The sequence below is a fragment of the Xiphophorus maculatus genome, chromosome 6 (assembly GCF_002775205.1).
Source record: "Xiphophorus maculatus strain JP 163 A chromosome 6, X_maculatus-5.0-male, whole genome shotgun sequence".
Lineage (NCBI taxonomy): Eukaryota > Metazoa > Chordata > Actinopteri > Cyprinodontiformes > Poeciliidae > Xiphophorus > Xiphophorus maculatus.
Window position 1 is genome coordinate 12509003 of NC_036448.1, and position 26186 is coordinate 12535188.

The 26186-nt window shown below is 38.2% G+C and overlaps 3 protein-coding genes and 1 long non-coding RNA gene across 4 annotated transcripts; 3 read left to right on the forward strand and 1 right to left on the reverse strand.

Annotated features, from left to right (window-relative positions):
• Nucleotides 1-37: 37 nt before the first annotated feature.
• Nucleotides 38-15434, reverse strand: LOC102226341 (calcium-binding mitochondrial carrier protein SCaMC-1-like). The gene is made up of 10 exons (XM_005812493.2): nucleotides 14800-15434; nucleotides 14515-14641; nucleotides 14341-14428; nucleotides 14095-14206; nucleotides 4828-4986; nucleotides 4588-4740; nucleotides 4384-4491; nucleotides 4099-4266; nucleotides 3841-3991; nucleotides 38-1990 (listed from the first exon to the last, which is right to left on the reverse strand). The coding sequence occupies exons 1-10, from the start codon at nucleotides 15031-15033 to the stop codon at nucleotides 1809-1811; spliced, it is 1482 nt and encodes a 493-aa protein (XP_005812550.1). The 5' UTR covers nucleotides 15034-15434; the 3' UTR covers nucleotides 38-1808.
• On the forward strand, nucleotides 9058-10543 carry LOC111608959 (piggyBac transposable element-derived protein 3-like). The gene is made up of 2 exons (XM_023335733.1): nucleotides 9058-9396; nucleotides 9505-10543. Exons 1-2 carry the CDS (start codon nucleotides 9204-9206, stop codon nucleotides 9981-9983), a joined length of 672 nt encoding a protein of 223 aa, XP_023191501.1. The 5' UTR covers nucleotides 9058-9203; the 3' UTR covers nucleotides 9984-10543.
• On the forward strand, nucleotides 11999-12599 carry LOC111608960. Its single transcript, XR_002752928.1, has 3 exons — nucleotides 11999-12148; nucleotides 12232-12344; nucleotides 12417-12599. It is a non-coding gene; the product is annotated as an uncharacterized LOC111608960 (long non-coding RNA).
• A 2386-nt stretch (nucleotides 15435-17820) lies between the features above and the next one.
• On the forward strand, nucleotides 17821-25963 carry LOC102226090 (protein FAM102B-like). Its single transcript, XM_023336201.1, has 11 exons — nucleotides 17821-18063; nucleotides 19311-19431; nucleotides 19587-19616; nucleotides 19988-20104; nucleotides 21208-21254; nucleotides 23358-23461; nucleotides 23578-23673; nucleotides 23783-23993; nucleotides 24392-24528; nucleotides 24772-24835; nucleotides 25083-25963. The coding sequence occupies exons 1-11, from the start codon at nucleotides 17933-17935 to the stop codon at nucleotides 25123-25125; spliced, it is 1101 nt and encodes a 366-aa protein (XP_023191969.1). The 5' UTR covers nucleotides 17821-17932; the 3' UTR covers nucleotides 25126-25963.
• Nucleotides 25964-26186: the final 223 nt, after the last annotated feature.

Sequence of the window (26186 nt, forward strand, 5' to 3'; positions counted from 1 at the left end):
AACCAACGCTCTAAGGATAACACATCAGAGGGTAACACTCTTTCAACTCCACCACATTTATTTACTCTTAATTACATGTCTCCATGCAATATAAAGCTTTTATGCAAGTGATATTGTTCTGTTACAAAGTCTAAAACCTTTCTTCCTATGGTTTACAATATTTTAGATAAAAACCAGTCTCCTGGTTTTTTATCAACTTTAACATTCCACAAAAAATAAATATGCAATCTTGTTTACATTTTGGTAAGTCCAACTCAGTCCACCAAAAAAAAAACCATTCACTTAGTCGGAGGAGTGAAAACAGCAGCCCTTTGAAACGCTGTCAGACTGGGAAATAACAAAGAAAAAAACAACAACATTTTTTTATTCAATCCTAGTAAGCTATATTTCCATTAAGTTAAATTCATGTTACAAAAAATAGCTAATACACAGAAATGTAGGGGGTTAGGGAAGAAACAATAAAATTAAGATGAATAAAATGTGACAGAATGCATTGTAAACTGTTTAAATTAATCATAAAATGTTGCACAGTAATCACATCTTAGAGAGAGCAACCAGAGCTGTACACAAAATCTTCCAAACTGACCTATTACTCATTTCTTACTCTCTGTCTCAGACAGCATTCTCTGTCAACAGATTAAAACGTGTCTTTTTTCAGTGTAAGATAGCTAACAGAAATTAAAATGTTCTCTTATTTTGGTATGCCAACATTACAGTACAGTATTCTAATAAAAGCAAACCTTACATTTGTATGGAAAATCTTCTTGATTGACCTTAAAACTGCTAACTGTTGATGCACTCTAAACCCTGAAACCATAAAGAGATAATACTGTCATGTTTGCTTTAAAAAAATGTTTTTAAAAAAAATCACTATTCATATTTTAGCTCACTGAGATAACAAAAAGCTATCCCTGCTGTGCATGCTTACAGTTTTTCTGATTGAAAATAAGAGACACGAGACACAGTTTGATCTTTACAGGGTTTTCAGTCTATTAACAGTTTTTGTCATTCACTCCAATAAATAAGCATACCTGAAAACATTTAGATATACAGTACATAAATACAGTTATAGCTAAAAAACTCATCTCCGAGGTTTGCATCACAAGGCTGTAAGGCACATGTAAATAACTAGGAAATACACAGGATTTCACATTGCACGAGAAGTGTGTCATTATGCACACTCAGTTCCAGTGTTTATAGGTGTGGATTTTTGAGGCCTAGTTCTGTTTAGCTGACAGCTGCTGGTTGGAGCCCTGCTTGTCTGAAACTGATGTCCTTAGTAGGTGAGGTGTGTTTTTAAACTTAAAAGTGAGAAATTAGATCTCCAGTGTGTGGACATGTGCACATTTAAACAAACTTAGTGTAAGCGTAGCTTAGGATACAATCCAACTTTTCCTGGAGAAAATATTTTCTTCTCTCTCTTTATATATAGATAAAATATAAATAAAAATATATAAAAAACAGATAATCACATTGCGTCTCATTTTTTTGTTTCATCAGAACCAAAAAAAAAAAAAGTCTCATGAATAAGACCATTTACTAGGTGTTTTTTAATCTACAGAAATTTTCTTTGTCAAGCATTGTTTGTGGACTGTGTGTAAGGGAGTGTGAAATGTGCAACCTTAAGACTAAAAATAAAGCATGCGCACCACAATTGATTAAAACACTACTGGCAAGCAATTCTTAAAACATACAAACAGCTTTCCATTCAGTGAACTGATAAAGTCATGCGCTGTATGTTATGGAGATTTGTTTGTTTTCAAGTCTAACAAATACTTTGAGTGTTCTTCCTCTGCAGCTCGCAATTGTCATTTTGAGAGCCCCAAGCCAGTCTTCATGTACTCGTAAACCACATAGCTAATGCTGACGGCTGGAATGACTTTCATGAAATTTGGCAGGATGCCCCGGTAGAGGCCAAAGAAACCATCTTTGGCGACAATAGTCCTCAGCAGAGAACTCATGGAGGGCTGGTCTGACACATCCAGGGACGCTGCAAAGAAAGGAAATGAAGCACACATGAGAGCAGCATTGCTGCCTGTCATCTATCTGAGAGTTACACTGGGAGGTTTTACCACACTGGTGGGTGTGCTAAGCAAGTTTATAACAGTTTATGGTGAGCTGAGCCGTTGTATGATGTTGTCAGTTGTTTTAGAGTTTACGACAATGTAAAAGGTGGTTTACAATAAGACTGTTCATTAAATCTTTTCATGAAGGGGCATATGTTTAAATAAGGAATTCCCAAACAGATAAGCAGACCCTACTTCTGCATCTCCCTTCAAGAACGGAAAAAACAAACAGATGGAGAGAGGAAATCGTGATGTTGCCATCTCCCATGGGATATTTCTTACCCTTGATGCATCAATTCGTACTGGACATTTTGTACCCTATTTCAAGTAACTTTGTGTTGCACTTCTGATCTTTTATTTAGTAGTTTGCTTAAAAGCAAGAGATTTGTTTCTAATCATCAGTAATAATCTGTCATATTTAAGAGACAACTGGCTTTACAGGGAACCATACAAAAAAGAAAAAACAGAGAGAGGCAGTAAAAGAATGTTTTCAGATAGTGAGTTTACATTAGAAAATATTTTGGTTAAGTAAAGATAGAACAAATCATACTCCAATGACGACAATGGTCTGTGTAAGCTTTGCAATGTTAAATATTTTGTTTGTGCCATTAAGCTAGCTAGAGGTTCATTGTGTAACAAATTAAACTGATAGTTTTCAGCTTTAAAACAACTTTTCTGTCCATTATTTTTACTATCCTACATTAATAATAAAAATAAATAAAAAACTAAAAGTAGCGTTGCTGACACAAATAGGTAAATTATAATTAAGGATAATAGAAATAAAGAAACATAGTGGATGTATTTACAGATAAAATAAAAACACAAATAAATTGCCAGAAAACAATGGATAACATTCTAAATTGTTCAATTTAATATATCAATGTCCTGAACAGAGAATGGCTGCACGTCTCTAGTGCAGCTCTTTTGTTTGAAGTTTGCATAAAATATTTGGGTATCTTTAAAAAGGTTTGACCCAATGTAAACAACTTGCTTGCTCAGGAAAGTGTTACAGTGATGGTGACATTTAATGGTGCTCACAGTCAAGATGTTTAAAAAGCTTTAAAATGAATCCGTCCTTTACCGCAGCAGAATGATCTCACACAAAAGCACATCTGCAATAATTATTAGCACCGCTGCTGTTAATAATCTGATGTATGGCTGTGAGAAGGAGCTTGTACACTTTTCTCCTCTACAATTTCACAAGTGTAAAGCTTTCAACAAAAAGGAATCACCGACCATTCCTTTTAGCACAACCTCCTAAGATGGTCAAAGGTCATTCATCCCAAACAATCATTTGGCTTGTAAATGATATCTTAAGGACACTTGATAGTCCAATGAGGTCACTTTTTGCTGCTGCTAAATGAGCATTGGATGTTTATTTTTCTTTATCTCTCATGCCATCCTGCTCACTCTGTGTGGTGGCAAGATAAATATGGGTCACTATCTAGCTGAGTGGCCAGTGGAAATGACAAATGGGCCTCTCACCCCATGGTTAAAGGAAGTCAAAGATTATTTATTACTTTAAAAAATGAGCATGAATTTAAAAAGTGCTTCAGCCGTTTAAAAACATAAGTAGTTATAGGCACCAATAATTGTGCCAATGGCATATGGTATTTCCACTCTAACATTTTTCAGATGTTGAATAAAAGTGCTGAGAAGTAATGCAACAAGAGTATACAAGTAACAACAAGTAGATTGTAGACTAACAATCTACTTGTTAGTAGATGTTTCCATTTTCATCTTTACCCCTATCACACGGCAGATTGGTGTTTACCTTGCGCCTGCATCCGTGTGCGTATCAGTGCCAGAGGGTAGCTAGCGAGCTGGCCACATGTGCAGGAGATGGTCCCGCAGCCCAGCAACACCAGAACTCCAGGGTTGGCCGAATCTTTGGTGTGATGTGACAACCAAGTGTTCTTCAAAGTCTGATACATGGGAGAACAAAAACGCTTAACTTGCAGCACTAAATGAAACAACTGACCTTTGTTTTTCTCAGATTGTTATCCATCTAGACATACGAGACTGCACACACCTCATAAACAGCGAGGTCTATCCCAGCGTAGGGAATAATGCCAATTAAGTTTGGAATGTAGCCCTTATAAAAAGCAATGACGCCTTCTTTCCTCAGGATCTTCTTGGCACAGTCAAACATTCCTGCGTACTGGCCAGTTTTCCTCAAGGTCAACCGAGTCTTTAAAACCTTAACAAAAAGCAGAAGAAGGGGGAAAGATTTATGGATACATGTTCTTCTTTTAGAATAAAACAACTAAAGAGTGAAAGATCTCGAATGGCGGTATGACAAAGCAGTGGCTCATACCTCCATTGGGTAGATGGCTGTTTGTGCTGTGGCCCCTGCCATGGACCCCGCCATGAACCTCTTATGAGTCTCTATCTTCGTTCCCTCTGAAGTTAACAACTTCTTATACTGCAGCAGAAAAAAAACAAAAATCGATGTAACCACTAAATGTCATATGTGTCTCTAAATATAGTTACAAATATGTTTTAAGATGTGGGCCTGAACTTGTTCGTATGCCATGAATTTGATTGCAGTCTCAGGCGCAATCTTTAAAACGTTGATCCCGTTTCCTCTCCACAGTGATATCAGACCTCCTTCTACAATCATCTGTCTGAACCCTCCAATCAGGCTTATCTTGTTAGCTGCGGACGAGTGAACCTGTAGCATAAATACACACATTTATCTAACTAGTTTCCCAGCAGAACATCTATTGTTCCATCAGTCTCTGTACTTAGCATCGCTAACCTGCATGAAGACCTTGAGTCTGTCCAGAGGGGCTGTACCCGTGCGAGAAACGGCACCTGCCACTGCACCTGCAACCAGCTGCTTCCACCACTCGTCTGACCGCTTCTCTTCCTCTGTAAACTCATCCGGGATGGACAGACTCTCACCAATGTCCAGCACCTAGAAGTTAAACAAGCATTTTCCACAATATTATTGATCAGAATAACACACCGACCAATTTGGTTTATGTCAGCCATGACAGACAATCTTGTTAAAGTACATTTATACACGTGTTTATACAGTTTATACAGTGCAAGTCAGAAGTTGAGACACCCGACTACAGTTCCTTTGTCCACACGGGCACGATCAGAAAAAACAACAACAAACAGCTTCAAAGACATTTAAAAACAAGAATTGAGTACTGAAGTTTGAATTTCTTGTGTATTTACTCCAGTTCTCCATTTCAGTTCCAAAACCAGTCTTACAGTTCTGTTGGAACATCCAACTATGTCTGGGTTTCTGTCATGTAGCTGTTCATTTGAGGTGAAGTTGTAGAATTTAGGGGTACGCAAAGTTCTTCATTATTCTATACAATCACAAAACTCAACAGTACAACTCAGCATTATTCTACCACCGCCATGTTGATACCGTGTTCTTAAGTTTTGAAAGACTCACCTTGTCTCTTTCAAACACCCTTGTTCCCACACTGACAATGTAAGTTAAACTTTACCTCCTCTGACCATAAAACTTTTCAGAAAGAACTCAGCTTGTCCATGTGGGCAGCTGTAAACGTCAGCCTCAAACTCGCCTCACTGCAGACAGTGCTACTAGTATTCCAGTATCTTTCACTTTATGATAGACATTCTCATTAGATATGCTAAACAATTTCCTTTCACCTTAGACTAACATATTGGGTCAAATAATTTATACTTTAGCACAGATGGCTATTCATATAGGAATAGGAAATATGAAGGTTTCTGGGATGACCTCTACCTACATCTTATTAAAAATATATGAACTTTGTTAAGCAGATGGTTCTGCAGCTGACAACAAATCAACAAATAAATATGAATTACCTTTAAATTGTTGAGTTAACAGCATTTTCTTGCAAGAGAGGGACATGCAACACTGTCTGTGTGGTTGCAGACATGTTTTAAAATCTGCAAGCTCAACTTCTCCTTTCTGTTTTCACAGTTGTGCAGCAACTATGTTAAAGTCTCGTCGGGCAACATTTACATAACCTTGAACGTAAAGTTTTAACCGGAAAGCCGATACACCAGGAACTTCGCACGGCTGTAGCAGTTTAAACTTGAAACAGCTCACAAAAAGGAGGGAGGAACAATAAGAGGGAGTTGTCCTTTGATTTGAGCCAACAAAGTTATGGCCACTGAGCTATCAACCCTTGGCTGACATGCACTGTAAAAAAAGTCAGTAAATTTACGGTACAAAACTGTAAAAAACCAACAGTTTTTGACCGTCGTATCCAAAAACATTGCATTACCGTAGAAATTACATGGAACTACCGTAAGTCGAAACTGCAAAGAAAGTCAGTAAATTTACGGTAAGAAATGGTAAAAGACCAACAGTTTTTGACCGTCGTACCCAAAAACATTGCATTACCGTAGAAATTACATGGAACTACCGTAAGTCGAAACTGCAAAGAAAGGCAGTAAATTTACGGTAAAAAAGTGTAAAATGCCAGCAGTTACTGACCAGAATATTCACAGCATTATACTGCCGTAGAAAATACATGGCATTATCATAACTGAATAAACATATATCCTAAATAATTGTGACAGTCACGAATGTAGAAAATACAGAAATATAGTGTAAAAATATAAGTAATTGTAAAGTTCTTAAAAAATTGTAATATTGCCAGCAGTTAATTACCCTAAACTTAACAGTAGCAATCAGCCAAAATTACAAATTTTGCTGATGTTTAGATCTACAATGTAAAAGCGTAAACAAGACTGCAAAATAATTTTTTACAAAGAACAGAATGCTGGTGTGATATTTTGGTTTCTTTTTTAATAATGCCTTTAATACACCAAACTGAAATCTCAGCAGTAGACCAGGCATCGATCTGGCGATCCACCGATTGCAAAGCAAACTCCTACAGCCAACGCCACCATCATTTATGAGAGCATTTGATCATTAACATTAAGAGAACTGTATGTTAGCCCCTCTTGCTTGAATGAAGCTGAAGTTGGTTTCCAATTGCTGCTTCCAATTTGGGAAATGGCTAAAGGGCAATTCCACCTAATTTTTCACTGCAATCAGCATCTTTAATTTACTCTAGCTAAAAAACTACAACACCTAGACTCTTCAAATCTGGACTAGATTATTCTCAACTCATATCAGAATATTTAAAACCAAGTGTGGGATTTGTAAAACCTTTATCTGATTTGTGAAACTTCAATAAAGAACAATTCTAGTGTTATCCAAAATCATACAAGTTGTAAAGTCACCCATCATTGAAGTTTCACAAATCCCACACTTGGTTTTGAATATTGTGCTATTAGTAGAGAATAGTCTAGAGCAGGGGTCCCCAAACTTTTTCCTGCGAGGGCCACATAGCTGTTCCTTTCTCTGCTCGGGGGCCGGTCTTAGTTTTTGGAGAAAGATACCTTAGAAACTTATTGTCGGCGGGGGGGGGGGGGGGGGGGGGGCTGTTCTGTCTTTGAAACTGTCGACGGGGGGGGGGGGGGGGGGGGGGGGGGGGGTTGCTGACTACGACACATTCGCGGTCGCTTTTAGATAGATTTTTACCCAGAATGGAAATGGAAAAAACCGTGAGTGAAACGGTGACTGGGACTGACTAGTATATATTTGAGGGAAAGTTAGTTTAACATCTGCTCAAGAGCCCCCTGGTGGTTGAAGAGAAATCCACAAACCAGAAAATACAATATATGAAAAAATACACTGAATGCTCTCTGGTATGAGGAGGCGGGCCAGATCCGGCATTGCCAGACCAAATGACGCAGGCCGTAGTTTGGGGACCCCTGGTCTAGAGAGTTTTTCATTTTGTAATTGTGATAAATAGTAGGGTTTACAGTAAATGGAGACTGTTATTTGTCATGTAAACAAATAATTATCTAGTTTGCATTGCTGCTTGATCCTTCAGCATCAGCAGCAAGATTCTTTTAACTCTGTTCCTGTAGTGGTGTCCTGAACTCAACACAGTAAAGTCACTGTGCTAACTAAGGTTGCTAACTAGGGTGCTGAGAGCCCAGTAGGCCTGGTCCTTGTCAAGATGCTGCTACTGTCTTTGAAATCAAATTTCTGCTATTTTTGCACGTTCAGGAGGAGAAGGGCAACACATCACAGGTGAGTCCCTTTCACGGTTTCAACTGAAGTTAGCTAACTTTAACCAACTGACAAAGAAATGTGTAGTTTCTGAGCCATGCTGTTTATGTACATGCACTGCAGCTAGATATTTTTACTATATGGAACATTTAATCTTCACAGATGCAACACTTCCATTAATGTTTCTGTAGGAACGGCTGCATAGATTATATTTCTGGTCTACTTCAGACTACATGTGCTTAAAGTTATTGTTAATGGCAGAAGCAACTTTTTCCAAGTTTGGTTCAATAATTAATTTGAATTACTTTGAGTGTGAAATGTTCATGCATGCAAGTTAAATCTCTGAAGAACATGTTAGCTTTTGTTTCAATACTTTGGTAATACTTAGAAGTATAAAGCTTGGCATCAGAGATATTATTTAATATTTTCCTTTGACCTCTTGACTCTCACACCCAAAATACTTGCACTAAAGTCACTGGGTCCATGACAGTTGAAGGATTTGAAGATAAGAGAATTTAAATATTAATATTTTACAGCTTTTCTCAGTTTGGGTGCATCTCTCAGAACAGAATTGAAATTCTTAAAACTACCTGTTCAATCTTCAAATTACTGTGTCACTTCTGCACATCAAAAAAATTAGTTTTGCAAGTTTTGCTTTTGTACATCATGTAGCTGGTTATGTACACTTCTATGCTTTTATAATTGTAATTTGCTTTTATCGTCTTGATCAAAATATGTTAACCCTCCTGTTGTCCTCGGGTCAAAATGACCCGCCACTGTGTTAAACCCCCCCCCCCCCAAACAATCCCCTAAATGTAATTTTTTTAACTTGAGATTTTAAGACTTTTCCTAGATTGGCCCAGACAATAGAAAAAGTTCAGTGTTGCTTTTATTCTCATTTCCATGTAAGCTGTACAAAAAAAGGTACAAAGATGGTCTTCAGGTCAAAATGACCCGTGAGGCAAATGGAGTTGAAATCAAGGTCACAGAGTTATTTACAAACCATAAAATGTTACAAAGTTTTAGTTGTGTCTCAGATCAATCAGTAGCAGAAGTGAGCAGAGAGTGGAAGGCCAATTTTCCGAGCCACAATGCCAGTCAAACTCTTTCACACCTACTCAAGACTGATGCGATTTGATGACCGTGAATCAAGACCAGCAAGACGTATGACAGACAAACTTGCAGCCATAAGAGAGGTATGGGACAAGTGGGTGGAGCGGTTGCCCTACCTCTACAATCCAGAGCCTGATGTAACAGTGGATGAGCAACTGGTTCCATTTAGAGGTAATCTGTTTTCATATTTGTAATAAAAGTGATTTTCACTATTGATTTCTTTGACTGTTTTCTGTGACACTGATACTAATCACTGATGCTAATGTCTTTTGTCCAAAGGTTGTTGTCCTTTCCGGCAGTATATGCCCAGCAAGCCAGCAAAATATGGGATCAAGTCATGGGTGGCTTCTGAATCAAGCTATGCTTGGAAAATGCAAGTCTATACTGGGAAGTCAACCAGTGGATGCCCAGAGAAGAACCAGGGGTTGCGAGTTGTGCTTGATGTGACAGAGGGACTGAGGGGTCACAATGTGACATGTGACAATTTCTTCAACTCTTATGAACTCGGACAGCAGCTCCTGAAGAGGAAGATCACCATGGTTGGTACAGTTCAAAAGAACAAGCCTGAGCTCCCACCTGCACTGCTTGGGTCAAAGGAGAGAGAGGTCTTCTCCTCAAAGTTTGCCTTCACACCCACCACCACTCTAGTTTCCTACCTCCCAAAGAAAAACAAGAATGTAGTTCTTCTGAGCACACTGCACAAAGACGGCGACATTAGTGACCGTGAGGACAGGAAGCCAATCATCATCCTGGAATAAAACCGAAACAAAGGAGGTGTGGACAACCTAGATAAGGTGATTGGAGCATATAGCTGCAGAAGAATGACTGCCCGCTGGCCCCTGGTCATCTTCCACAACATCATTGATGTGTCCTCCTACAATGCCTTTGTGATTTGGATAGAGATCAACCCAACCTGGATGTCTCATAAGCACAACAAGAAGAGGGTGTTCCTGGAGCAGCTAGGAAAGGCACTTGTAACTCCACTCATTGAAAGAAGGAAGCATGTCCCCCACACAGAAGCCTCAGCAGCAGTTGTGAAAGCTATTCAGAGTGCAGCAGCTCCTGATCAACCTGAGGATCCATCTACCACAGCCACTTCCTCAGCTAAGCCAAGTAAGAGGAAGAGATGTCAGTTCTGCCCTCAGACTGTAAAACACATACTGTGTGCTGCAGGTGTAAGAAATATATCTGCAAAGGCTGTGCACTTGCATACTGCCCTACATGTGCCAATTAGTTGAATGGGTTATGTTATTTTTCATATTTTTGTATTGTACATCCTCTTGTTCACTGGAGAAAAGTAAAAGAAAATTAGTCACTGTGATGAATAAAAATGCATTCGAAACTCATTTTGCACATTTTTTTTCTTAAGCTATAGAAATTCAAGTGGAGAGGGAAAAGTCAAGTATTCACACATTTTGTGGTGAGTGACAATATACAAGATAGAATTTGGTGTTTAAAATTCAATTAAGCTGCTTATATTGGGGGTTTATTGAAGACGGGTCATTTTGACCCGGAGGATAAAGGGTGTATACAGAAAATGAGGACAACAGGACAACAACGTGTCTGTGTTGAATTCTCAACTTCCAAAATAGCATCAGTTCATTGTGTAAGTCTTAACATGCATAAGTCTTAAAGTTGTCATAATGTGAATCATATATTAATTAATTTATATTCTATTATTTTCTAAATCTGTCCTGAATTGGTAAATTGCTCCCAAGTGAGTCCTGAGTTTCTCTAACAGGTCAGTGTATGAACCATTAGCTCAACCAACGATCAACCAGTTTTCTGAAACAGATTGGAGGTGCATCTTGTGAACCATCAGTTGGCAACATTATGCTCTATATAGTCAGAACACAACACAATGTTACATGTCTGAGAACTGATGAACAAGTATCTGGGCAGAGTGAACAGCCAGAGAGAAGAAGAGGAGTGAGGCTGAGGAGGAAATAGTTGGGAGGAAAGCAGAAGAAGAGTCAGAAGAGGCTGAGGACATCTGCCAGTTTCCATCAGTCCAACATCAGGACATGGCTGAGACCCACAACATGATGCTGATGGAGGTCCTCCCACCCTACTGTTCATTCCTTAACCCCACTGAGGAAAAAAGATTCCTCAGTGGAGTTAAGGAACAAAGTGACTATGGAAATTAAAATGTAATGTAATTTCTACAGCACTGTACAGTTTTCCTTGAGGAGATTGTCCTGTGGCTCCTTTTCTACTTTTTTTGTTCTCTGCATTTCTGTCTTTTTCTTTCTGAATCACCATGGCATGGTCCATGAATAAATTATAGCAAAAGCGTAAATCAGTGTTTCTCAATCCTGGTCTTCAGCGTCACCCTGTCCTGCAGGTTTAGGTATTTCCCTTCTGCCACACACCTGAATTGTATCTCTGGATGATTAACAAGCTTCTGCAGTACTTGATTGTCATCCAATCATTTGAATCAGCTGTTCTGGAGTAGAGGCACATCTAAAACATGCAGAGCAGGGGGGCGTTGAGGACCAGGGTTGAGAAACACTGGCGTAAATGATCCTTTTGTAGTCTCTTCTCATGACTAATCGATTTGACTGTCTTATCTGTACATAGAGAGACTATAACTTATTATTTTGAGTCACTGATATGTTAACAGACAGGATTTTAAGAGCTGAACTAAGGATTTTGAAAGCAAACAAATGCTATTTTTCCTGTTTCTACAAATTGTTTTGAGAAATGCGCTTACTGTTTTGTAAATGCCAACAATGACTCGAGAAATGCACCAAAAGTGACTGAGAAAAACTAACCTAGCATAAATTGTCTCAGCTGTATCAATTTGTTTGCCTGTATGAAAAGTGTTCACATTTACAGCTTTGTTTCTGCTAGCTTGCAGGAAATGTAACTTACATAAATGGTTGAAGACAGCCTATTGGCCTTCATGAGACTCAGATAAATGGTGAGTATCTATTTCATAAATTGCCTAAAACAGTTATATTTGTTTTTATTTGTTTTTTGTTTGTGTATTTTGTCTGGTTGCAGACCAGAGGATCACACCTGTTGACAACAAACAAAGGTTTAACTACTGAATTTTCAGTCAGAAATGATCACACCACCTGGTTGAAGTACCTGTGTCCATATGCAAGTCAACAAAGGTGAAACAAACATTTAAGCGAATAAGATGTTCATGTAGTGCATCTTTCTAACTTTTTCTTTTTGTTTTCCAGCAGAGAGGAAACACCCGATTGACAACATGCGAGTCTCAATTTCAACCTGTGACTGGGAAGACTACAACCATCCTGAGCAACGTCTGATCTCAGCGACTTGTGACTCTCAACCCAGAACAAGAATCCTTTTATCACCATTTTGTCTTCTACAATATGTTATCTCTTATGTGGACACATACTGTTTGTTTTGTTTTTGTTTTCCAGATCTCAGTAATACCGTGAGGAAACTGGACATAAAATAGAATCAGTTCTTTTTTTAACTTGACTTTTTAAATAGAAATTGTTTCTTTAAGTGGATTACTCGTAATCTGTATTTTTGTTTAATTAGAAATTATTTTCTTTATAACTTTCTGTATAGAAATGCTTGACAAGTTACACTTCCTTGGTTGTTGTACTATAATTTGTATGGTAAAATTCTGGTAGGAACAGAGACCAGTAATTTACCATAAGTTTTTTTTGGGGGGGAGGGTTTACAATAAAATGTCAATATATCATACAGTCTGGATGTGTTTTTCACTCATGTAGATATTATGCCTCAGTCAGCATGACCGTATTTACTACGGCAAAACCACATTTTATTTTTTTTAAAATATTTTAGGAAGTACGGTATTTTACCGTATATTAAAAATACGGTAAAATCCTGCATGTACAAAATACGGTGAAAAACTGGCAGCTGTGGTTGCCAGAATTTTACCGTATATTAAAATTACGGTAAAATCCTGCATTTACAAAATACGGTGACAAACTGGCAGCTGTGGTTGCCAGAAATTTACCGTATATTAAAAATACGGTAAAATCCTGCATTTACAAAATACGGTGACAAACTGGCAGCTGTGGTTGCCAGAATTTTACCGTATTTTAAAAATACGGTAAAATCCTGCATTTAGCAAATACGGTAAAAAACTGGCAGCTGTGGTTGCCAGAATTTTACCGTATTTCAAAAATACGGTAAAATCCTGCATTTAGCAAATACGGTAAAAAACTGGCAGCTGTGGTTGCCAGAATTTTACCGTATTTTAGAAATACGGTAAAAAACTGGCAGCTTTGGTTGCCAGAATTTTACCGTATTTTAGAAATACGGTAAAAAACTGGCAGTTTTGGTTGCCAGACTTTTACCGTATAAAGACGGTAAACTTCTGGCAACTCAGCTGCCAGTTTTTTACCGTAAAATGAGGCCGTTTTTTTTTACAGTGTGCTTAAGCTGATTTAGATAAACAAAGCTAATGTTTTCCCTAAAGCATGAAGGTGCCTTAGACAAAAAGAGAAAAAAAAACCTTGTTCTGTGACTATTTAATGCAAATCTGTTGAGGAACAAAAAAGAGGACTGCAGAGGTGGTTATCTGTCCTGCAGTCACGGCTGTCGCACATTTCAATGTGGTATGCAGAAAAATATTCAGGAACAGGTTCTGTCAAGAGAGGCTCTGTGAAGTATGGGTAACAAACCAGCCCAAACATTAGACCACTACAATTTAGAAAGAAGCGCAATAACAATCCGAGAGAGAAACACAACACGGTGCTGTGGCCTAATAAAGGGAGAGCTGCTCTCAATTGTGAACTGAAAAAAAAAATCCATAATATCTAACTGAAGAGGAGTGGAGGACATGCGATTTATTCCACTGCGGTTGCCTCAGAGTGTGGGCAGAATGGGCCTCACAAAGTGCCTCTGTTCCAGCCTTACCAAGGAGTGCTTCCAGTAGCGGATGATCTCTTCCAGGTTGTAGGCAGGGTACAGCAGGAAGTGCTCTCTGAACTCGTTCCAGTCAACCGTCATGGTCCCATCGATGTCCATGCTGAGAAAACACAACCTTTTATTTTTTTTTTTGTCCATTTGACATGTTTTAAACAGAAAACGGCTTGCGTTAGGAGCGTGCACGACTGCATTTAGAAAAACCTAGGTTGTAGTGCATGGAAGAGAAGGTCAAACCTTTGTAAAATTTTCTGGGCTTCCGCCCTGCTGACATGTATACCCAACTCTGCAAGAGTCTGCTGGATCTCTGTGGCATCAATGCGCCCTGACACACATTTAAAATGGAAAGATCACATGAAATATCATCATGCAAGTGGCATGGTGAGCTTTCAGTGACTCTCCGTCGCTTACCATCATTGTTTCTGTCCAGACTCTTGAAAGTCAGCAAGAGCTTCATCTCATGGTCCTTCAGGTATTTGGTAAACTCACTGAAGTCCAAAGTTCCATCGTTGTTTTGGTCTCCATTTGACACAATTTTCTACAGGAAGAAAAGAGGAAACATCTAGAACCTGTCAGGCCAGCGTAAATCACACTCTCACAAAATGTCATTCCTAGAATGAAATATGGTGAAAGATCCACCCCAAGTCTTGAAACTTATATGGGTTACGGTGCACTGGATCCCTTGCTTCGAGTTACCTGTGCAGCACCGTGGCGAAATATCCCCATCGCTTTGAGGCCCGCTCGTAACTCAGCCACATCCACTTTGCCATCTTTATTAGTGTCAAGTTTATCAAACAGAACCTGGTAGGACCGCTCACTGTCGGCATCCCAGCAACGGGCACTTGACAGTAAAGACGTCCGTAGCGCTTGGTACATTGCAGAGCTATTATAGAAGCAGCGTGCAGACGCACCGTCCGTTCTGCAAACCATAATCTGATGATTAATCCATATTGACAATCATTCATTAATCCCACTTATAATCCACACGCGAACTCCTCGATGGCGATCACGGGGAGAAAAAAAAAAGGGTTGGCTGGTTACAGTGCAGTGTTTTTGCAGTTCGTCTCCAACCAAGGTGCACTCTGCAGCCAGCGCTTGTAAGGAACTGCAGTAACCGAGGGCGGAGCTACTACTGCTGCGTATCTTCTCGGTGCTCGCTACGAAAAAGCGGAAAGGATGGTTGAAAAGTGGCCAAATAAACCTCTTTCTGGATTAGCTGCGTTCACTATCTGTTTCATGCTTGTTAAAGTGAACTTTTATCTTTCAGCGCCGCTTTTTAGTGCAAAATGTTACCAAGCCTTTCTGAGGAAATATAATCTGCTTATCTGGAAGGACGTGTCAGCACAGAGAGAGAAACACCGAGCGTTGCAATTTCATGAGGGCAGTCCTGCTGGACGCCAGCAGAGGGCGACATTTTATCATCGAAGAAGTAAAGAGAAGTAGACGAAAATAAAACGACCACTACTAATACTACAACTAATAAAATGAATTGTCATAATCATAGAAACCATGATTATAAGTAATGTTTGCATTCCATAGAAATACGAAGCAACACTAAAGTTACAGTTTCAAAATGTCGAAAAGAATAATAAACTAAAAGCTAATATGTCTACAACAATGATTGCAACAATGTTGCAACAATATAAACATGATAAAATACAGATTTTCTTTCATTTCTCCTTTATTGTTGTTATTATTTTAACAAAAGTCTATTGTATGCTTTTTTCCCTTAAAGATACAAAAGCTGCAATAATCTGGTGCATTAAGTGTGCATACGGCTTCATACGACTTCTTCATGTCTCATCCCTTTTTGGATGAGACATAAAATGTCTTCAGTCCAGTTACCTTCTACTTAAGGACTTAGGACATTAATGTCTTTGATGACTGAGAATCTACACCAACACGTGTGTACAAATCTAAACTATGTTGAAGCACCTTTTAACTGTCAGGATTCAGTTTCCTTTGGTAACAGTCTGTCACAATTCCACATCTCCAGCTGTCAACAATGCTTTGGTCTGCTTTGTCCAAATCAAATCAATTAAATCTATTTGATTATGAGATAACTCTTGTCTAGAAATTTTATGTGAGAGTCCGACTTTGTCCAGGACTCTGGTAATGCCTTTCCCAAAGTTCAGTTTCATTCTGCAAAGTAATTTTTTGTTGGCTTGGATGTATGTTTTAAGCACCTGTCATGATTACATTTTTTTAAAAAACAATTTACAAGTTCCTGAACTTTGAGAAAAATCTCAGTTCCATCTTAAAAGAGGAAAGCGCAAAGCAAAATACTTTTATTACTATTTTTCAGTGTGGACATGTAGTTTTTGTTGTTGTTGTTGACATGCAGCGTTGTTTTGTGACAAACAAATTCTGGTTTCTTCAGATCACAACATTATGTTTTGGGAGGTGTTGGCCCAGATTGGGTGACAGAAATTTTTCTGCCCTGTTCCTGAGATCTGGAGAATATAGGACAACATTTCACTCTTGTCTTTTACACATATAAAATACACAAAAAATAAATACTTTCTATACTCTTCTCCTTGCTGATACCTTAGTACAAAAAGTGGCTTTTGACCTTACGTAGCTCCTGTACAACCAATGTCTTTAGCCAAATTTTGAAAATGAGCAAATAGAAAATCTTAAGAGGTCAATTAAGCTTTGTTTCAGATTAAATATACCTGATCTCACATGGGAACAAAGAGAAGATGGTGCTAAAACTGAACCAAAAAGGTCTTCAACAAAATTTAAGTGTGTCCACAATTATCCAACCAAGTTATTGAAATTGTTTTAAATATCTTGTTTGTCAAATGAAAAAGATTTTAAATGACTTATCACAATCCCTGTTCACATAGTCCAAAACCTGGCATTTTAGCAGTGATATGTTAATTTCTGAGAGCCACCATAAGGTCACCTTGTTTGGTGTCAATAATAGTATTTATTTGTCAAGGCAGAGTTCTGATCTGTTGGGAAAATAAAGAAGTGGGTTTAACCCAGGCTGGCTTGAAACATTGACCATTATCATATGCGTGCTAGCGACGCTTTCAAGCAGAGTGAGAGATCTTTGTATTTGTGAATATTTGTCAGATGTGTATCTAACCAGCATAAATTAGAATGTCCCTGAAAAAGTTAATTTATTTCACTACCTTACCTTAAAATGTAAAATTCATGCATTACATTTATTTGCTACATAGGGTGATATAATTTTGATGATTTTACAGCTAATAAAAAATCATGTTTAAATGCAAGAGAAATATGAAAGAAAATCAACAAAAATTGATTTGCAATATAGCAGTATTATGTTGCATCCTTTGCACTGCTTTTGTATTTTCTTTTGGGTTTTTATCTAGCCATAATCATAATTAGTAAAATCAAAACCAGTTGCTACGTTTGAAGTGCATTCCTCTGTGTATAATAGTCATGCAGTTTCATTTCAAAATATTTTTGTCACTTGACATAAAAGACGGGCATCCCCATTTCTCCCACAAAGTCCCAGTTAAGTCACATGACTGATGTCACTAGAGTGCATTAACCTGGAAACATCCCTTCTGTTAGTTCTTCTTTCAGTTGGCCGATATTAAATAAATTTATTTTAAACTGAAGATCGGTGATTTCTGTGTTTTTCTTTGTCCCCCAGTATGTCCAATCAAATCACGGGTTTTCCCCACGTCACAAGTGTGGGGTGGGAAGGAAATGGTTTGAACTTTGAATCGTGTCTGCGGCAGAGAGCAGCAACTCAACTCACCCTCATAGCTGCGGGGAGACTTAGTCTGTCAGCTTCTCCGCTTCAAAGACTCCTCTCACTGCTCCCAGTCGCCATGTCTTTCATCAAGTCATGAAGAAAAAGAAGTTTAAATTCAAAATAGACTTCGACTTGGAGGAGCTGTCGTCGGTTCCTTTCGTAAACGGAGTTTTATTTTGTAAAGTGAGACTCTTGGACGGAGGCTTTGCACAGGAGTCGTCTCGGTAAGGTTTCTCTTCTATTTATAGCTTAAGCACAACTAACTACAGTAAAATATATATTTTTTCCAACAACTTCAAATCTAGTTTGACGGATTGTTTTCTTGTTTTGATTTCTTTGTTTCTTTGTTTTTTTTTTCAGTTGCGCAGTTACATTGTTTCCTGTGGAGCATTAGTCCATAACACTTGGCTAATAACCTCATCTAACATTCAGCATTCTGATACTCACCAACAGCTGCAGCCCCGTTGACAAAAACAGTAGCAAACTTTAGTTTAACTGGAGACACTTTCTGAAGTTTCGAGATAAGTTTTTTTCCCCTCAAGATATAGATTTATACTAGCCGATGTTTGCTACAGCTGGTTAAACCAGTTGCTAAGCAACACGACTTGGAGCATCTGATGTTTTGACTCAGGGCAACAAGTTGTTGCCAACAACTAGCTATAATTTTGAAAGTTTTAAGACAGGAAATATATCTATATGATAATTGGGTCAGGTAGTTCAGGCTTTAAAGAAATATGGTAATTTATATTGAGCAAGAAAAGCCTGATCTGTTCATCTGTCAATAAAAGGAATACCAATGCAACAGCATTTTAGCAGCTGATTCATTTAAACAGAGATGTCCAAACTAGACAAGTGTTGTAATTGTTGGCCCTGATCTTGAGCTCAAGGGAACATGAAATAAAAGTCAATATGTGGCATGAATGTAATCAAACCAATCTAACGGCAATCCATAATTTCCTGTACTGAATGCAAAACACGCACCATAAACCTTCTCCTCCTTCTTTCTCCGTCTTTGAAGTTTATCGTGGTTAATATGTGATGAGGTGTGGTACATATCGATTTCATACCCAAAAAGACAGATAGTCCCTCACACATTAATTAACCTAACTCGCCTATCTTTGTGCTGCCCCAAATTCCACATGAAATCCCAGAGCAGAACAGATAAATGTTTTTTAAAAAAAATACCCAAACAGGTCAGGAGGTTCAAACCAATGAAACTCAGGCTGTAAATTGAAAGCCAAAACAAAATCAGATTTTTACTTTCATTTTTTAAAATGTATTTACATATTTCTGAGTAGACTTCACATACACTGCAATTTTGCAGTTTATGTGACACACGTTAACTGTTTGCAGGTTTAATACACCTGCAGGAATTGCAGTACTCGCACTGAAAAAAAGCTATAGATCCTGCAAATGTATGATGAGATGGTCTGTCTGTGTTCAGTGTGTGAAATGTGCCCTTGTCTCCCAGGGAGCCTGTCCAAGCCAACTGTGTGCACTGGAAGAAAAGGTTTTCTTTCATTTGTAAGATGAGTGCCAACGCAGGGACGGGGGTGCTGGACCCCTGCATGTCCCGAGTGTCAGTACGAAAGGTAAGGTATCAAAAACGTTAAAAACAAAAAATTAGTTTTATAGAACCGAGTCCAGGAATTTATTTATTTATTTTTTCAAATAAAATACTTTTAATTTATTTCAATGTTTAAACTCTGATGCAAATTATAGTGTTGCTGTGTGTTTGTTTTTTCAGGAACTCAAAGGGGGAAAGTCTTTTGCAAAGGTAATTTTTGTTCTCTAATGACATTAAACATGTTGTAGACAGAACACTTCCAAATACTGGATAATAGAGGTGAATTAAAAAAATATGTAATGATTTCTTTTTAAAAAATAGGTAGAACATTTTTTTGTAGCTGGTTGAGTTTTTTTTCCTTTTTTTTCTTTTCCGGTTTTGGTGACTAAGTCAGAATCTGACCTATGTTAACCAGTAACTTTAACGAGTCTCGGAAGTGACTCGTCTTTGTGTATTCTGTCTTTCAACATTCCAGTCCATAAAACTATAATCTCTGCAAAAATAAACAGTTACTTATTGATGTCGAGATTCATGCAGTAGAAGCTCTGATGTCAATATTTCCACTGTTTGATCACTTCCAGCTTGGATTTGCCGACTTGAACTTATCAGAGTTTGCTGGGTCTGGCAGCACTGTGCGACGGTGTCTGCTAGAGGGATATGACACCAAGAACACCAGACAAGACAACTCCATTCTAAAGGTATGCTCATAAATCAGCATACAACTCTGCAACTCTAACTTACACAGTTCTGGTTAGGTAGTTTTCATCAATGAATTTATTGTGGATTTCTTAAGTCTAAACAGAGACAAAATTGCACATATAGGTTCAAATGTATGCCTACATAGCTATATTTTGGTAAATGTCCCCTAGCAAATTGCTTTTTTCAGATTTTGGCACTGGTAGATTTCAGTGTTCCAGACAGGAAGTGAGTAGAGAGATAGGCAAAGGTCCTAAGATTGAGAATCGAACCCAGGATGGCTATACCGAGTTGAAAAATTTGGATGTATTATCCCATCCACTTTGTGCAACTCACCAGACTGATGGGCAGTTTCTTTTTGTGTACAAAAATCTAAAGCTTCTTTCTGGATGATGTTGATACCTGAGTTGTTCTTGAACATCCTGACTGATTCTCTTTCTGACCCATATGGACGATTGTATCAAATGAAACCTGAATACTGGATGCCACGACTGGACAATGAATCCCAAACAGACTGAACTATTTCCATGCCAGGAAAATTTAACATTTTAAAAGACCAATAGTAGATTTTATCCGTCTAGAATCCTGGTGATTGGTGCAAAAAGTGTGCAGCTTGCTTGGAGACATTCATCAAATAACGGGGTGAGCTTATGTATGTATTCAAGCTCATATGCATTATTTTGACCTTACGCTGCTGGCGAGAGAAAATCTAAAACAAATTCAAACATCTGCATTCAATTTTGTTTTTTAAAAGTGGTAGCAGTGTTTTGTGGTAAAATACTTTCATCTCGCATTCATAGAAACCTGTGACCAGAATAGTATGTCATTAACCTTGCTGATTAAAACTCTTAAAAGATTAACATCTTTTCGCCATATTTGAAAGTCTTTTTACTTTTTCCCACCTATTTCTTCTGAGAAACTATTTAGTGCATGTAAAGCTTCTGAGAACTGAGACATGTCCGAGCCTGTGATGTGATCAGCCATGGGAATAACTTTATTACATGCTTGTCCTTGCCAAATCATGGGGCTGTAATCTTATGAAAGCATAATTCACAGGAGAGTCTAGAGCTTGTCTTGTATCTCACTGTGTTTGTCTTTGTTACAGGTTGTTATTCACACGCAACTAATGTCTGGAGACCCCTGCTTCAAAACGTAAGAGCTCTTCCCAGACACTACTGAGCTGTTTGAGTCAGATATTGACTTTGTATCATAGTATTGAAGGCTTTACTTCAATACTATGAAGGTTAGGTAGTTTTAATCAATGGAAACTACTTAACATACTTGGTAGTCGTGGTCTGTAGTCGTGGTTACAATGAAAGTGGGTTTCGCTGGTATAAAGGTCTGTCATTGACCACAACGGAAAGTATTTTCATCACATCCCGTCTGTCACCTAAACTTAAAACACACTTATTTATTGCTATAATCACCAACAGAGTTTTAAGTTGGAAAGAATCACTTGATCTTATCTGTGAGATAATAACACCTTACCCAGATAGTATTCTGCCCTACCTTAACTGGTTGGAAGACTTTTTGCATGATCAGACTAGCTCAGAGTTCATATTCTGAGAATATTGATTCGTAGTAATGTTTTTCTCAAAGGCTGTGATGTAACATGTAAAAAAAAAAAAGCAAGTTGTCTTAGTAATAATAATATACCAATAATAATATGAGCTTTTTTCCCCCTTTTCAAGTCTTGTTTGCAGTCTAAATACGGTAGCGGTTGCCGTGGGGACAGCCAAAGCTTAGTCATTCATCCTAATACCATATTACTCACTATGTAGAGAGGGCTAACGTGACAATGTCATGTTCCTTCCTTTGCCTCTGTTTTTTTTTTTCTTTCGTTCTTTACTTTAGTTGAAATGTAGGTTGCATTTAGAAGGTTGTGATCACACAAATACTTCATTGGAAATAAACAGGATGTAGTGGAATTGGAGGTTATTTCAGGAAGAGTGAGTAAAACCCATTTTATTTTATTTAGTTTTTGTTTAGTTCACCAGAATTCCCAGAGCGGAACTCGCTAGCAAGATCCCAGAATGAGTTTCTCTAAATGGATAGCAGATGTTGGATGTTCAAAATGGATGTTCAAGAAAACATCTGGGAAACAAAGTCCCATCTTAGGGACACGTGTAGTTGGATTACATAAAGCAATATTTTTGTTCATGTGTATACTATAAGTGCTGTCCATGTACAGCATGAAGCTCCTAAAGGTTTAGTATATTGTGTTTACAGGAAGCTTGCTTGTAGAAATAACATTAAGTGTTGAAAGTTACGTCTCCGTTTGTATGTATTTGCGATTTAAAAAAATGGGGTGGTGTTTGCAATGACCTCAAACAATCCTGTTGTATGAGACAGCAGGTGTGGCTGCTCTTCCCTGAGGCTTTTCATTGAGAAACTGTCACTTCAAGCAAACTAAATGCTGCTTGTAGAACTTCACATAAGTTAAAGTTTGAGTGATTGATCAAAATGTGAGACTGCCACCATGCTGCCTCTGGATGACGCTAAAATTGTGACCCTTTAGGTTCCTCCTCAAGACTGTGGTGATGTTTAGATGTTCTGACCTGATGTGACGCATACAGCACGTTTTAGTGTCTGGAGCCTCTTTTAAACGGTATTTTAGGCTAAAGGCAGGCTATCATGTTGAATGGACTCTTTTGAACTTTATATCATGAGTATTGCTTTGATTCTTTCATGCAAGTTTAAGAAATTCTTGAGTTTTCTGTGGCAGTCATTTGGTGTTGCTTAAATGCTTGCTGCCTATTTAATCAAAGTTTTGGCTTGCAACTTAAGTCCCCAGCCAAGATTCTGCCTCACAGAGCACCCCTACCTGCTCCTTTTGCACTCAGCCCCTCCAGACTAGTGGCAGCAGCAATTAGTAAACCTCTGGTGGCATCTGCTGAGCTCATTATAGGAACTACTTCTCAGTTCAACACTCTGAACAGTTGGAGTAGCATTGTTGTAATAACTAACTCAAGGTGGAGTGTCGTAAAGAGACATAGGCTGACTTCAATGCGTCAGATTTACTTGGTTGTGCTATAAAATGGCACAATGTGCCTGGAAAATACATAATACCAACCCTTGAGTAATAGCTGCCCACATTGAACCCATATTGTACAACAATATTCTGTGTAAAAATCTTTTTTCACAAAGCAAATATATAAATGAAAAAAATTAAGATTCTGCAAATAACTACCATTTTTCACCAAAACCCCATGATACTTTTTGATGCGTTTTGACTGGCTTGTGTCTCTGTTTTAGTCCGCCATCTACAGCCATGACTCTAGGAATCCCACCAGCAGAGGCAGAGGGTCTGCTTGAGGATAGAAAAGGAGGAGACTTTCGTACATCACATTCAGGCGCTGGTACTTACATATTCATACACTCTGCAAGACAGGAGATTTGTTGCATTAATAATTCATGATTTTTCTTTTTCTTTGTTGAAATAAACTCCAGACAAATGCTTTTTTTTTTCTTTTAGGAACCCCAGTAAAGTCGAGATCAGTCCCAGAGGAGATGATTGCATTGAGCCACTCCAGAACATCCAGCTATGCAAGTCAGCTCTCAAAAATGTCAGGTATTATAACAAAGATCCGTCCTGTTTAAAGCAACAGCAACATTATCAATGTGATTCAACACTTGTTTTATATGTGGTCACTATATAAGTTCTTCTTTCCTCCTTACAGGCTATTGTTCAAGCTATTCAAGCTCCACAGATCTGAGCCACAGGCGGAATAGTTCAGGAGGTTCTGCCTCCACAGGCATCGGTAGCATTGAGCCTGGTGATCAGCAGGGGGAGAGAGGAGAGAAAGAAAACAGGACCACTCCCACGTCCACAGGCTCTCCTGCCTGTTATTTTGCATCTGAAAAACTCTCCCCGCCAAATAGAGCTTACAGGTAAAATGCACTGCTTGTCTGGATCAGTATCTAACGCAGTCAGTTCGTCATGTTCTGTATCCATACATCAGCATTTGGTTCAGAGCTGTTCCATTGAATTAAAAGTTGATGGGTGATTTTGGATTTACATCAAAATTCCTCTCAGGACAATTACAGAATTATTATTGAAACTGGTTATTATTATCCTCTTACATTCTCTTCTATTATTGATTAACGTGTTAGGAAAGCTACATTTAAACTAGACCAAAATAATAACCTGATTTTTACATATATACTGTACATGCATAAAGATCTCCTTTAGAATCCTGTATATTCCATATGTACATATTTTTAAATGTTATACCTTATGAAAAACATTTGCTTTATTAACCGCAGTTGTTTTTCGTTTTCCTTCTTAGACCTCCAGTAAAACAGAACTCAGTGGAGAATCAACTAAAGCGAGTCGATGCCACGCGGGTGGACGCTGATGATATAATAGAGAAAATCCTGCAGGGCCAGGATTTCAGCCATGGCTTCTTGGATTCCAGTGCAGAGGGTGTGTACCTCTAATCCTGGTGTGGAAAATTGCTTAGCATCTTACTGGTGTGATCAAATTACTTTGAGGTGTTGAAATACGGGGTGTATATTTGCTCCAGGCAAAGTTTTGCAGCACTCCGCAGTTGTTTATTCCACAAAAAGTTATTTTAATAAATGACAGATTCTGTGACTGATCAGTTGAGCTGATTATGATGAAAGGTGATCAGTTGTTTTCTTACTTGTAATGTGTGTGTTGCTGCAGAGGAGGGGCTCAGCTTGTTTGTTGGACCCGGTGGGAGCACAGCTTTGGGAAGCCAACACATGAGGTGGGTGTGGTTATGTAACACTGGCTATTTACCGTAAATATGCAGAAATGCAACTATGTCAGATAAAGGATCTAAAGAACAAATGTGGCTTTTTTTTATTTTGTTTACACAAATCTTCTCACCCCATCTCATGACTAATCTGTAGAAACTCTATGGTAAACGTATAACAGTCCATATAAAAAATAGGGCTTAGATCAGACATCAGCCCTAATTTCCCGCCATGTAACACACTTGCATTCTTTTCCAGGGTCGTAACCGGAGCCTTCGAACAGGTGGTCATCAAGCGGTAGGCTTTAGTAGGCATGTGTCTTAAACAAGAGGGACTACTTCTCCGGGAAAAGCAGCAGGGCTGAGCAAAGGAGGTGCCAACTGAACTTACTCCTATCTGACTTCAGGAGATTTTATTTCTGTTATGCAACATTTCCCCACATGACCTATGCAGCATCTGTTGGCCATGAAAGCCCCCTGGTGTTCAAAATGTGGAGCTGAAGGACATTAGTGAAACTTTTTGTGCACTGATCACTTTCTTTCATCTTCAGACTGTCAGCATTTACCTCATGAAACTTGGAACTCAAATGTCTCTCAAATGTATGTCTGCCCATTCAGTGACTTTTGTTTCATTTTAAATGAAATGTCGCTCCATCTGCACTGAGATACCCATATGTAGCATTAAGTGTTATATTTAGTATTTTAATTAAAAAAAAAAGATAAGAGAGCTTTAAAAATTATAACTGTCAGAGCTTTATGCTGGAGTAACGTGCCATTTAATGTGTAATGTTTAAATGTTTAGATTTTTGTCTTTAGTGGGAATTAGAAAGTGACATTAAGTTTTTTGGGGTTTTTTCATGATCAAAACTGACAGTAAGATGCTTATTCACCTTTGTTGCAAGATAGCTATTTTTAAGTAGCTCAGCTTAGTAAAACTGAACACCTCTCACCTGGTTGTGAAGGAGGATGACAGCAGTTAAAAATAACCGAAAGGTTTGTTCGTTCATTTTGTTCTGTTGCAGAAGTATATCTGTTTAGTGTCTAAAGTTATGTATAACAGTATGTTTGTATAGTTAAAGTATTGAAATGCGATGTTTTAAATGTGTCAGAGCTGAATGTAAAGGTTGTAAAAAAAGAAAAGAAATGAAAGTCATGTCTGTTTTATTCCATGTTGTCTTAATTAAGATTTTTAAATGGAAAGCTATCACCCACTCTCTTAAAGCTACTAGTCATTACTTTTCTGTAAAACTATATTGAACTCACATTAGACATAGTCTGTCACCTACTGAACAATTTATAGTCAGTTATTCTATTTATTTGTTGGAAGTCATTGCTTAATCAAGAAGCAATGCATCTCCCAAAA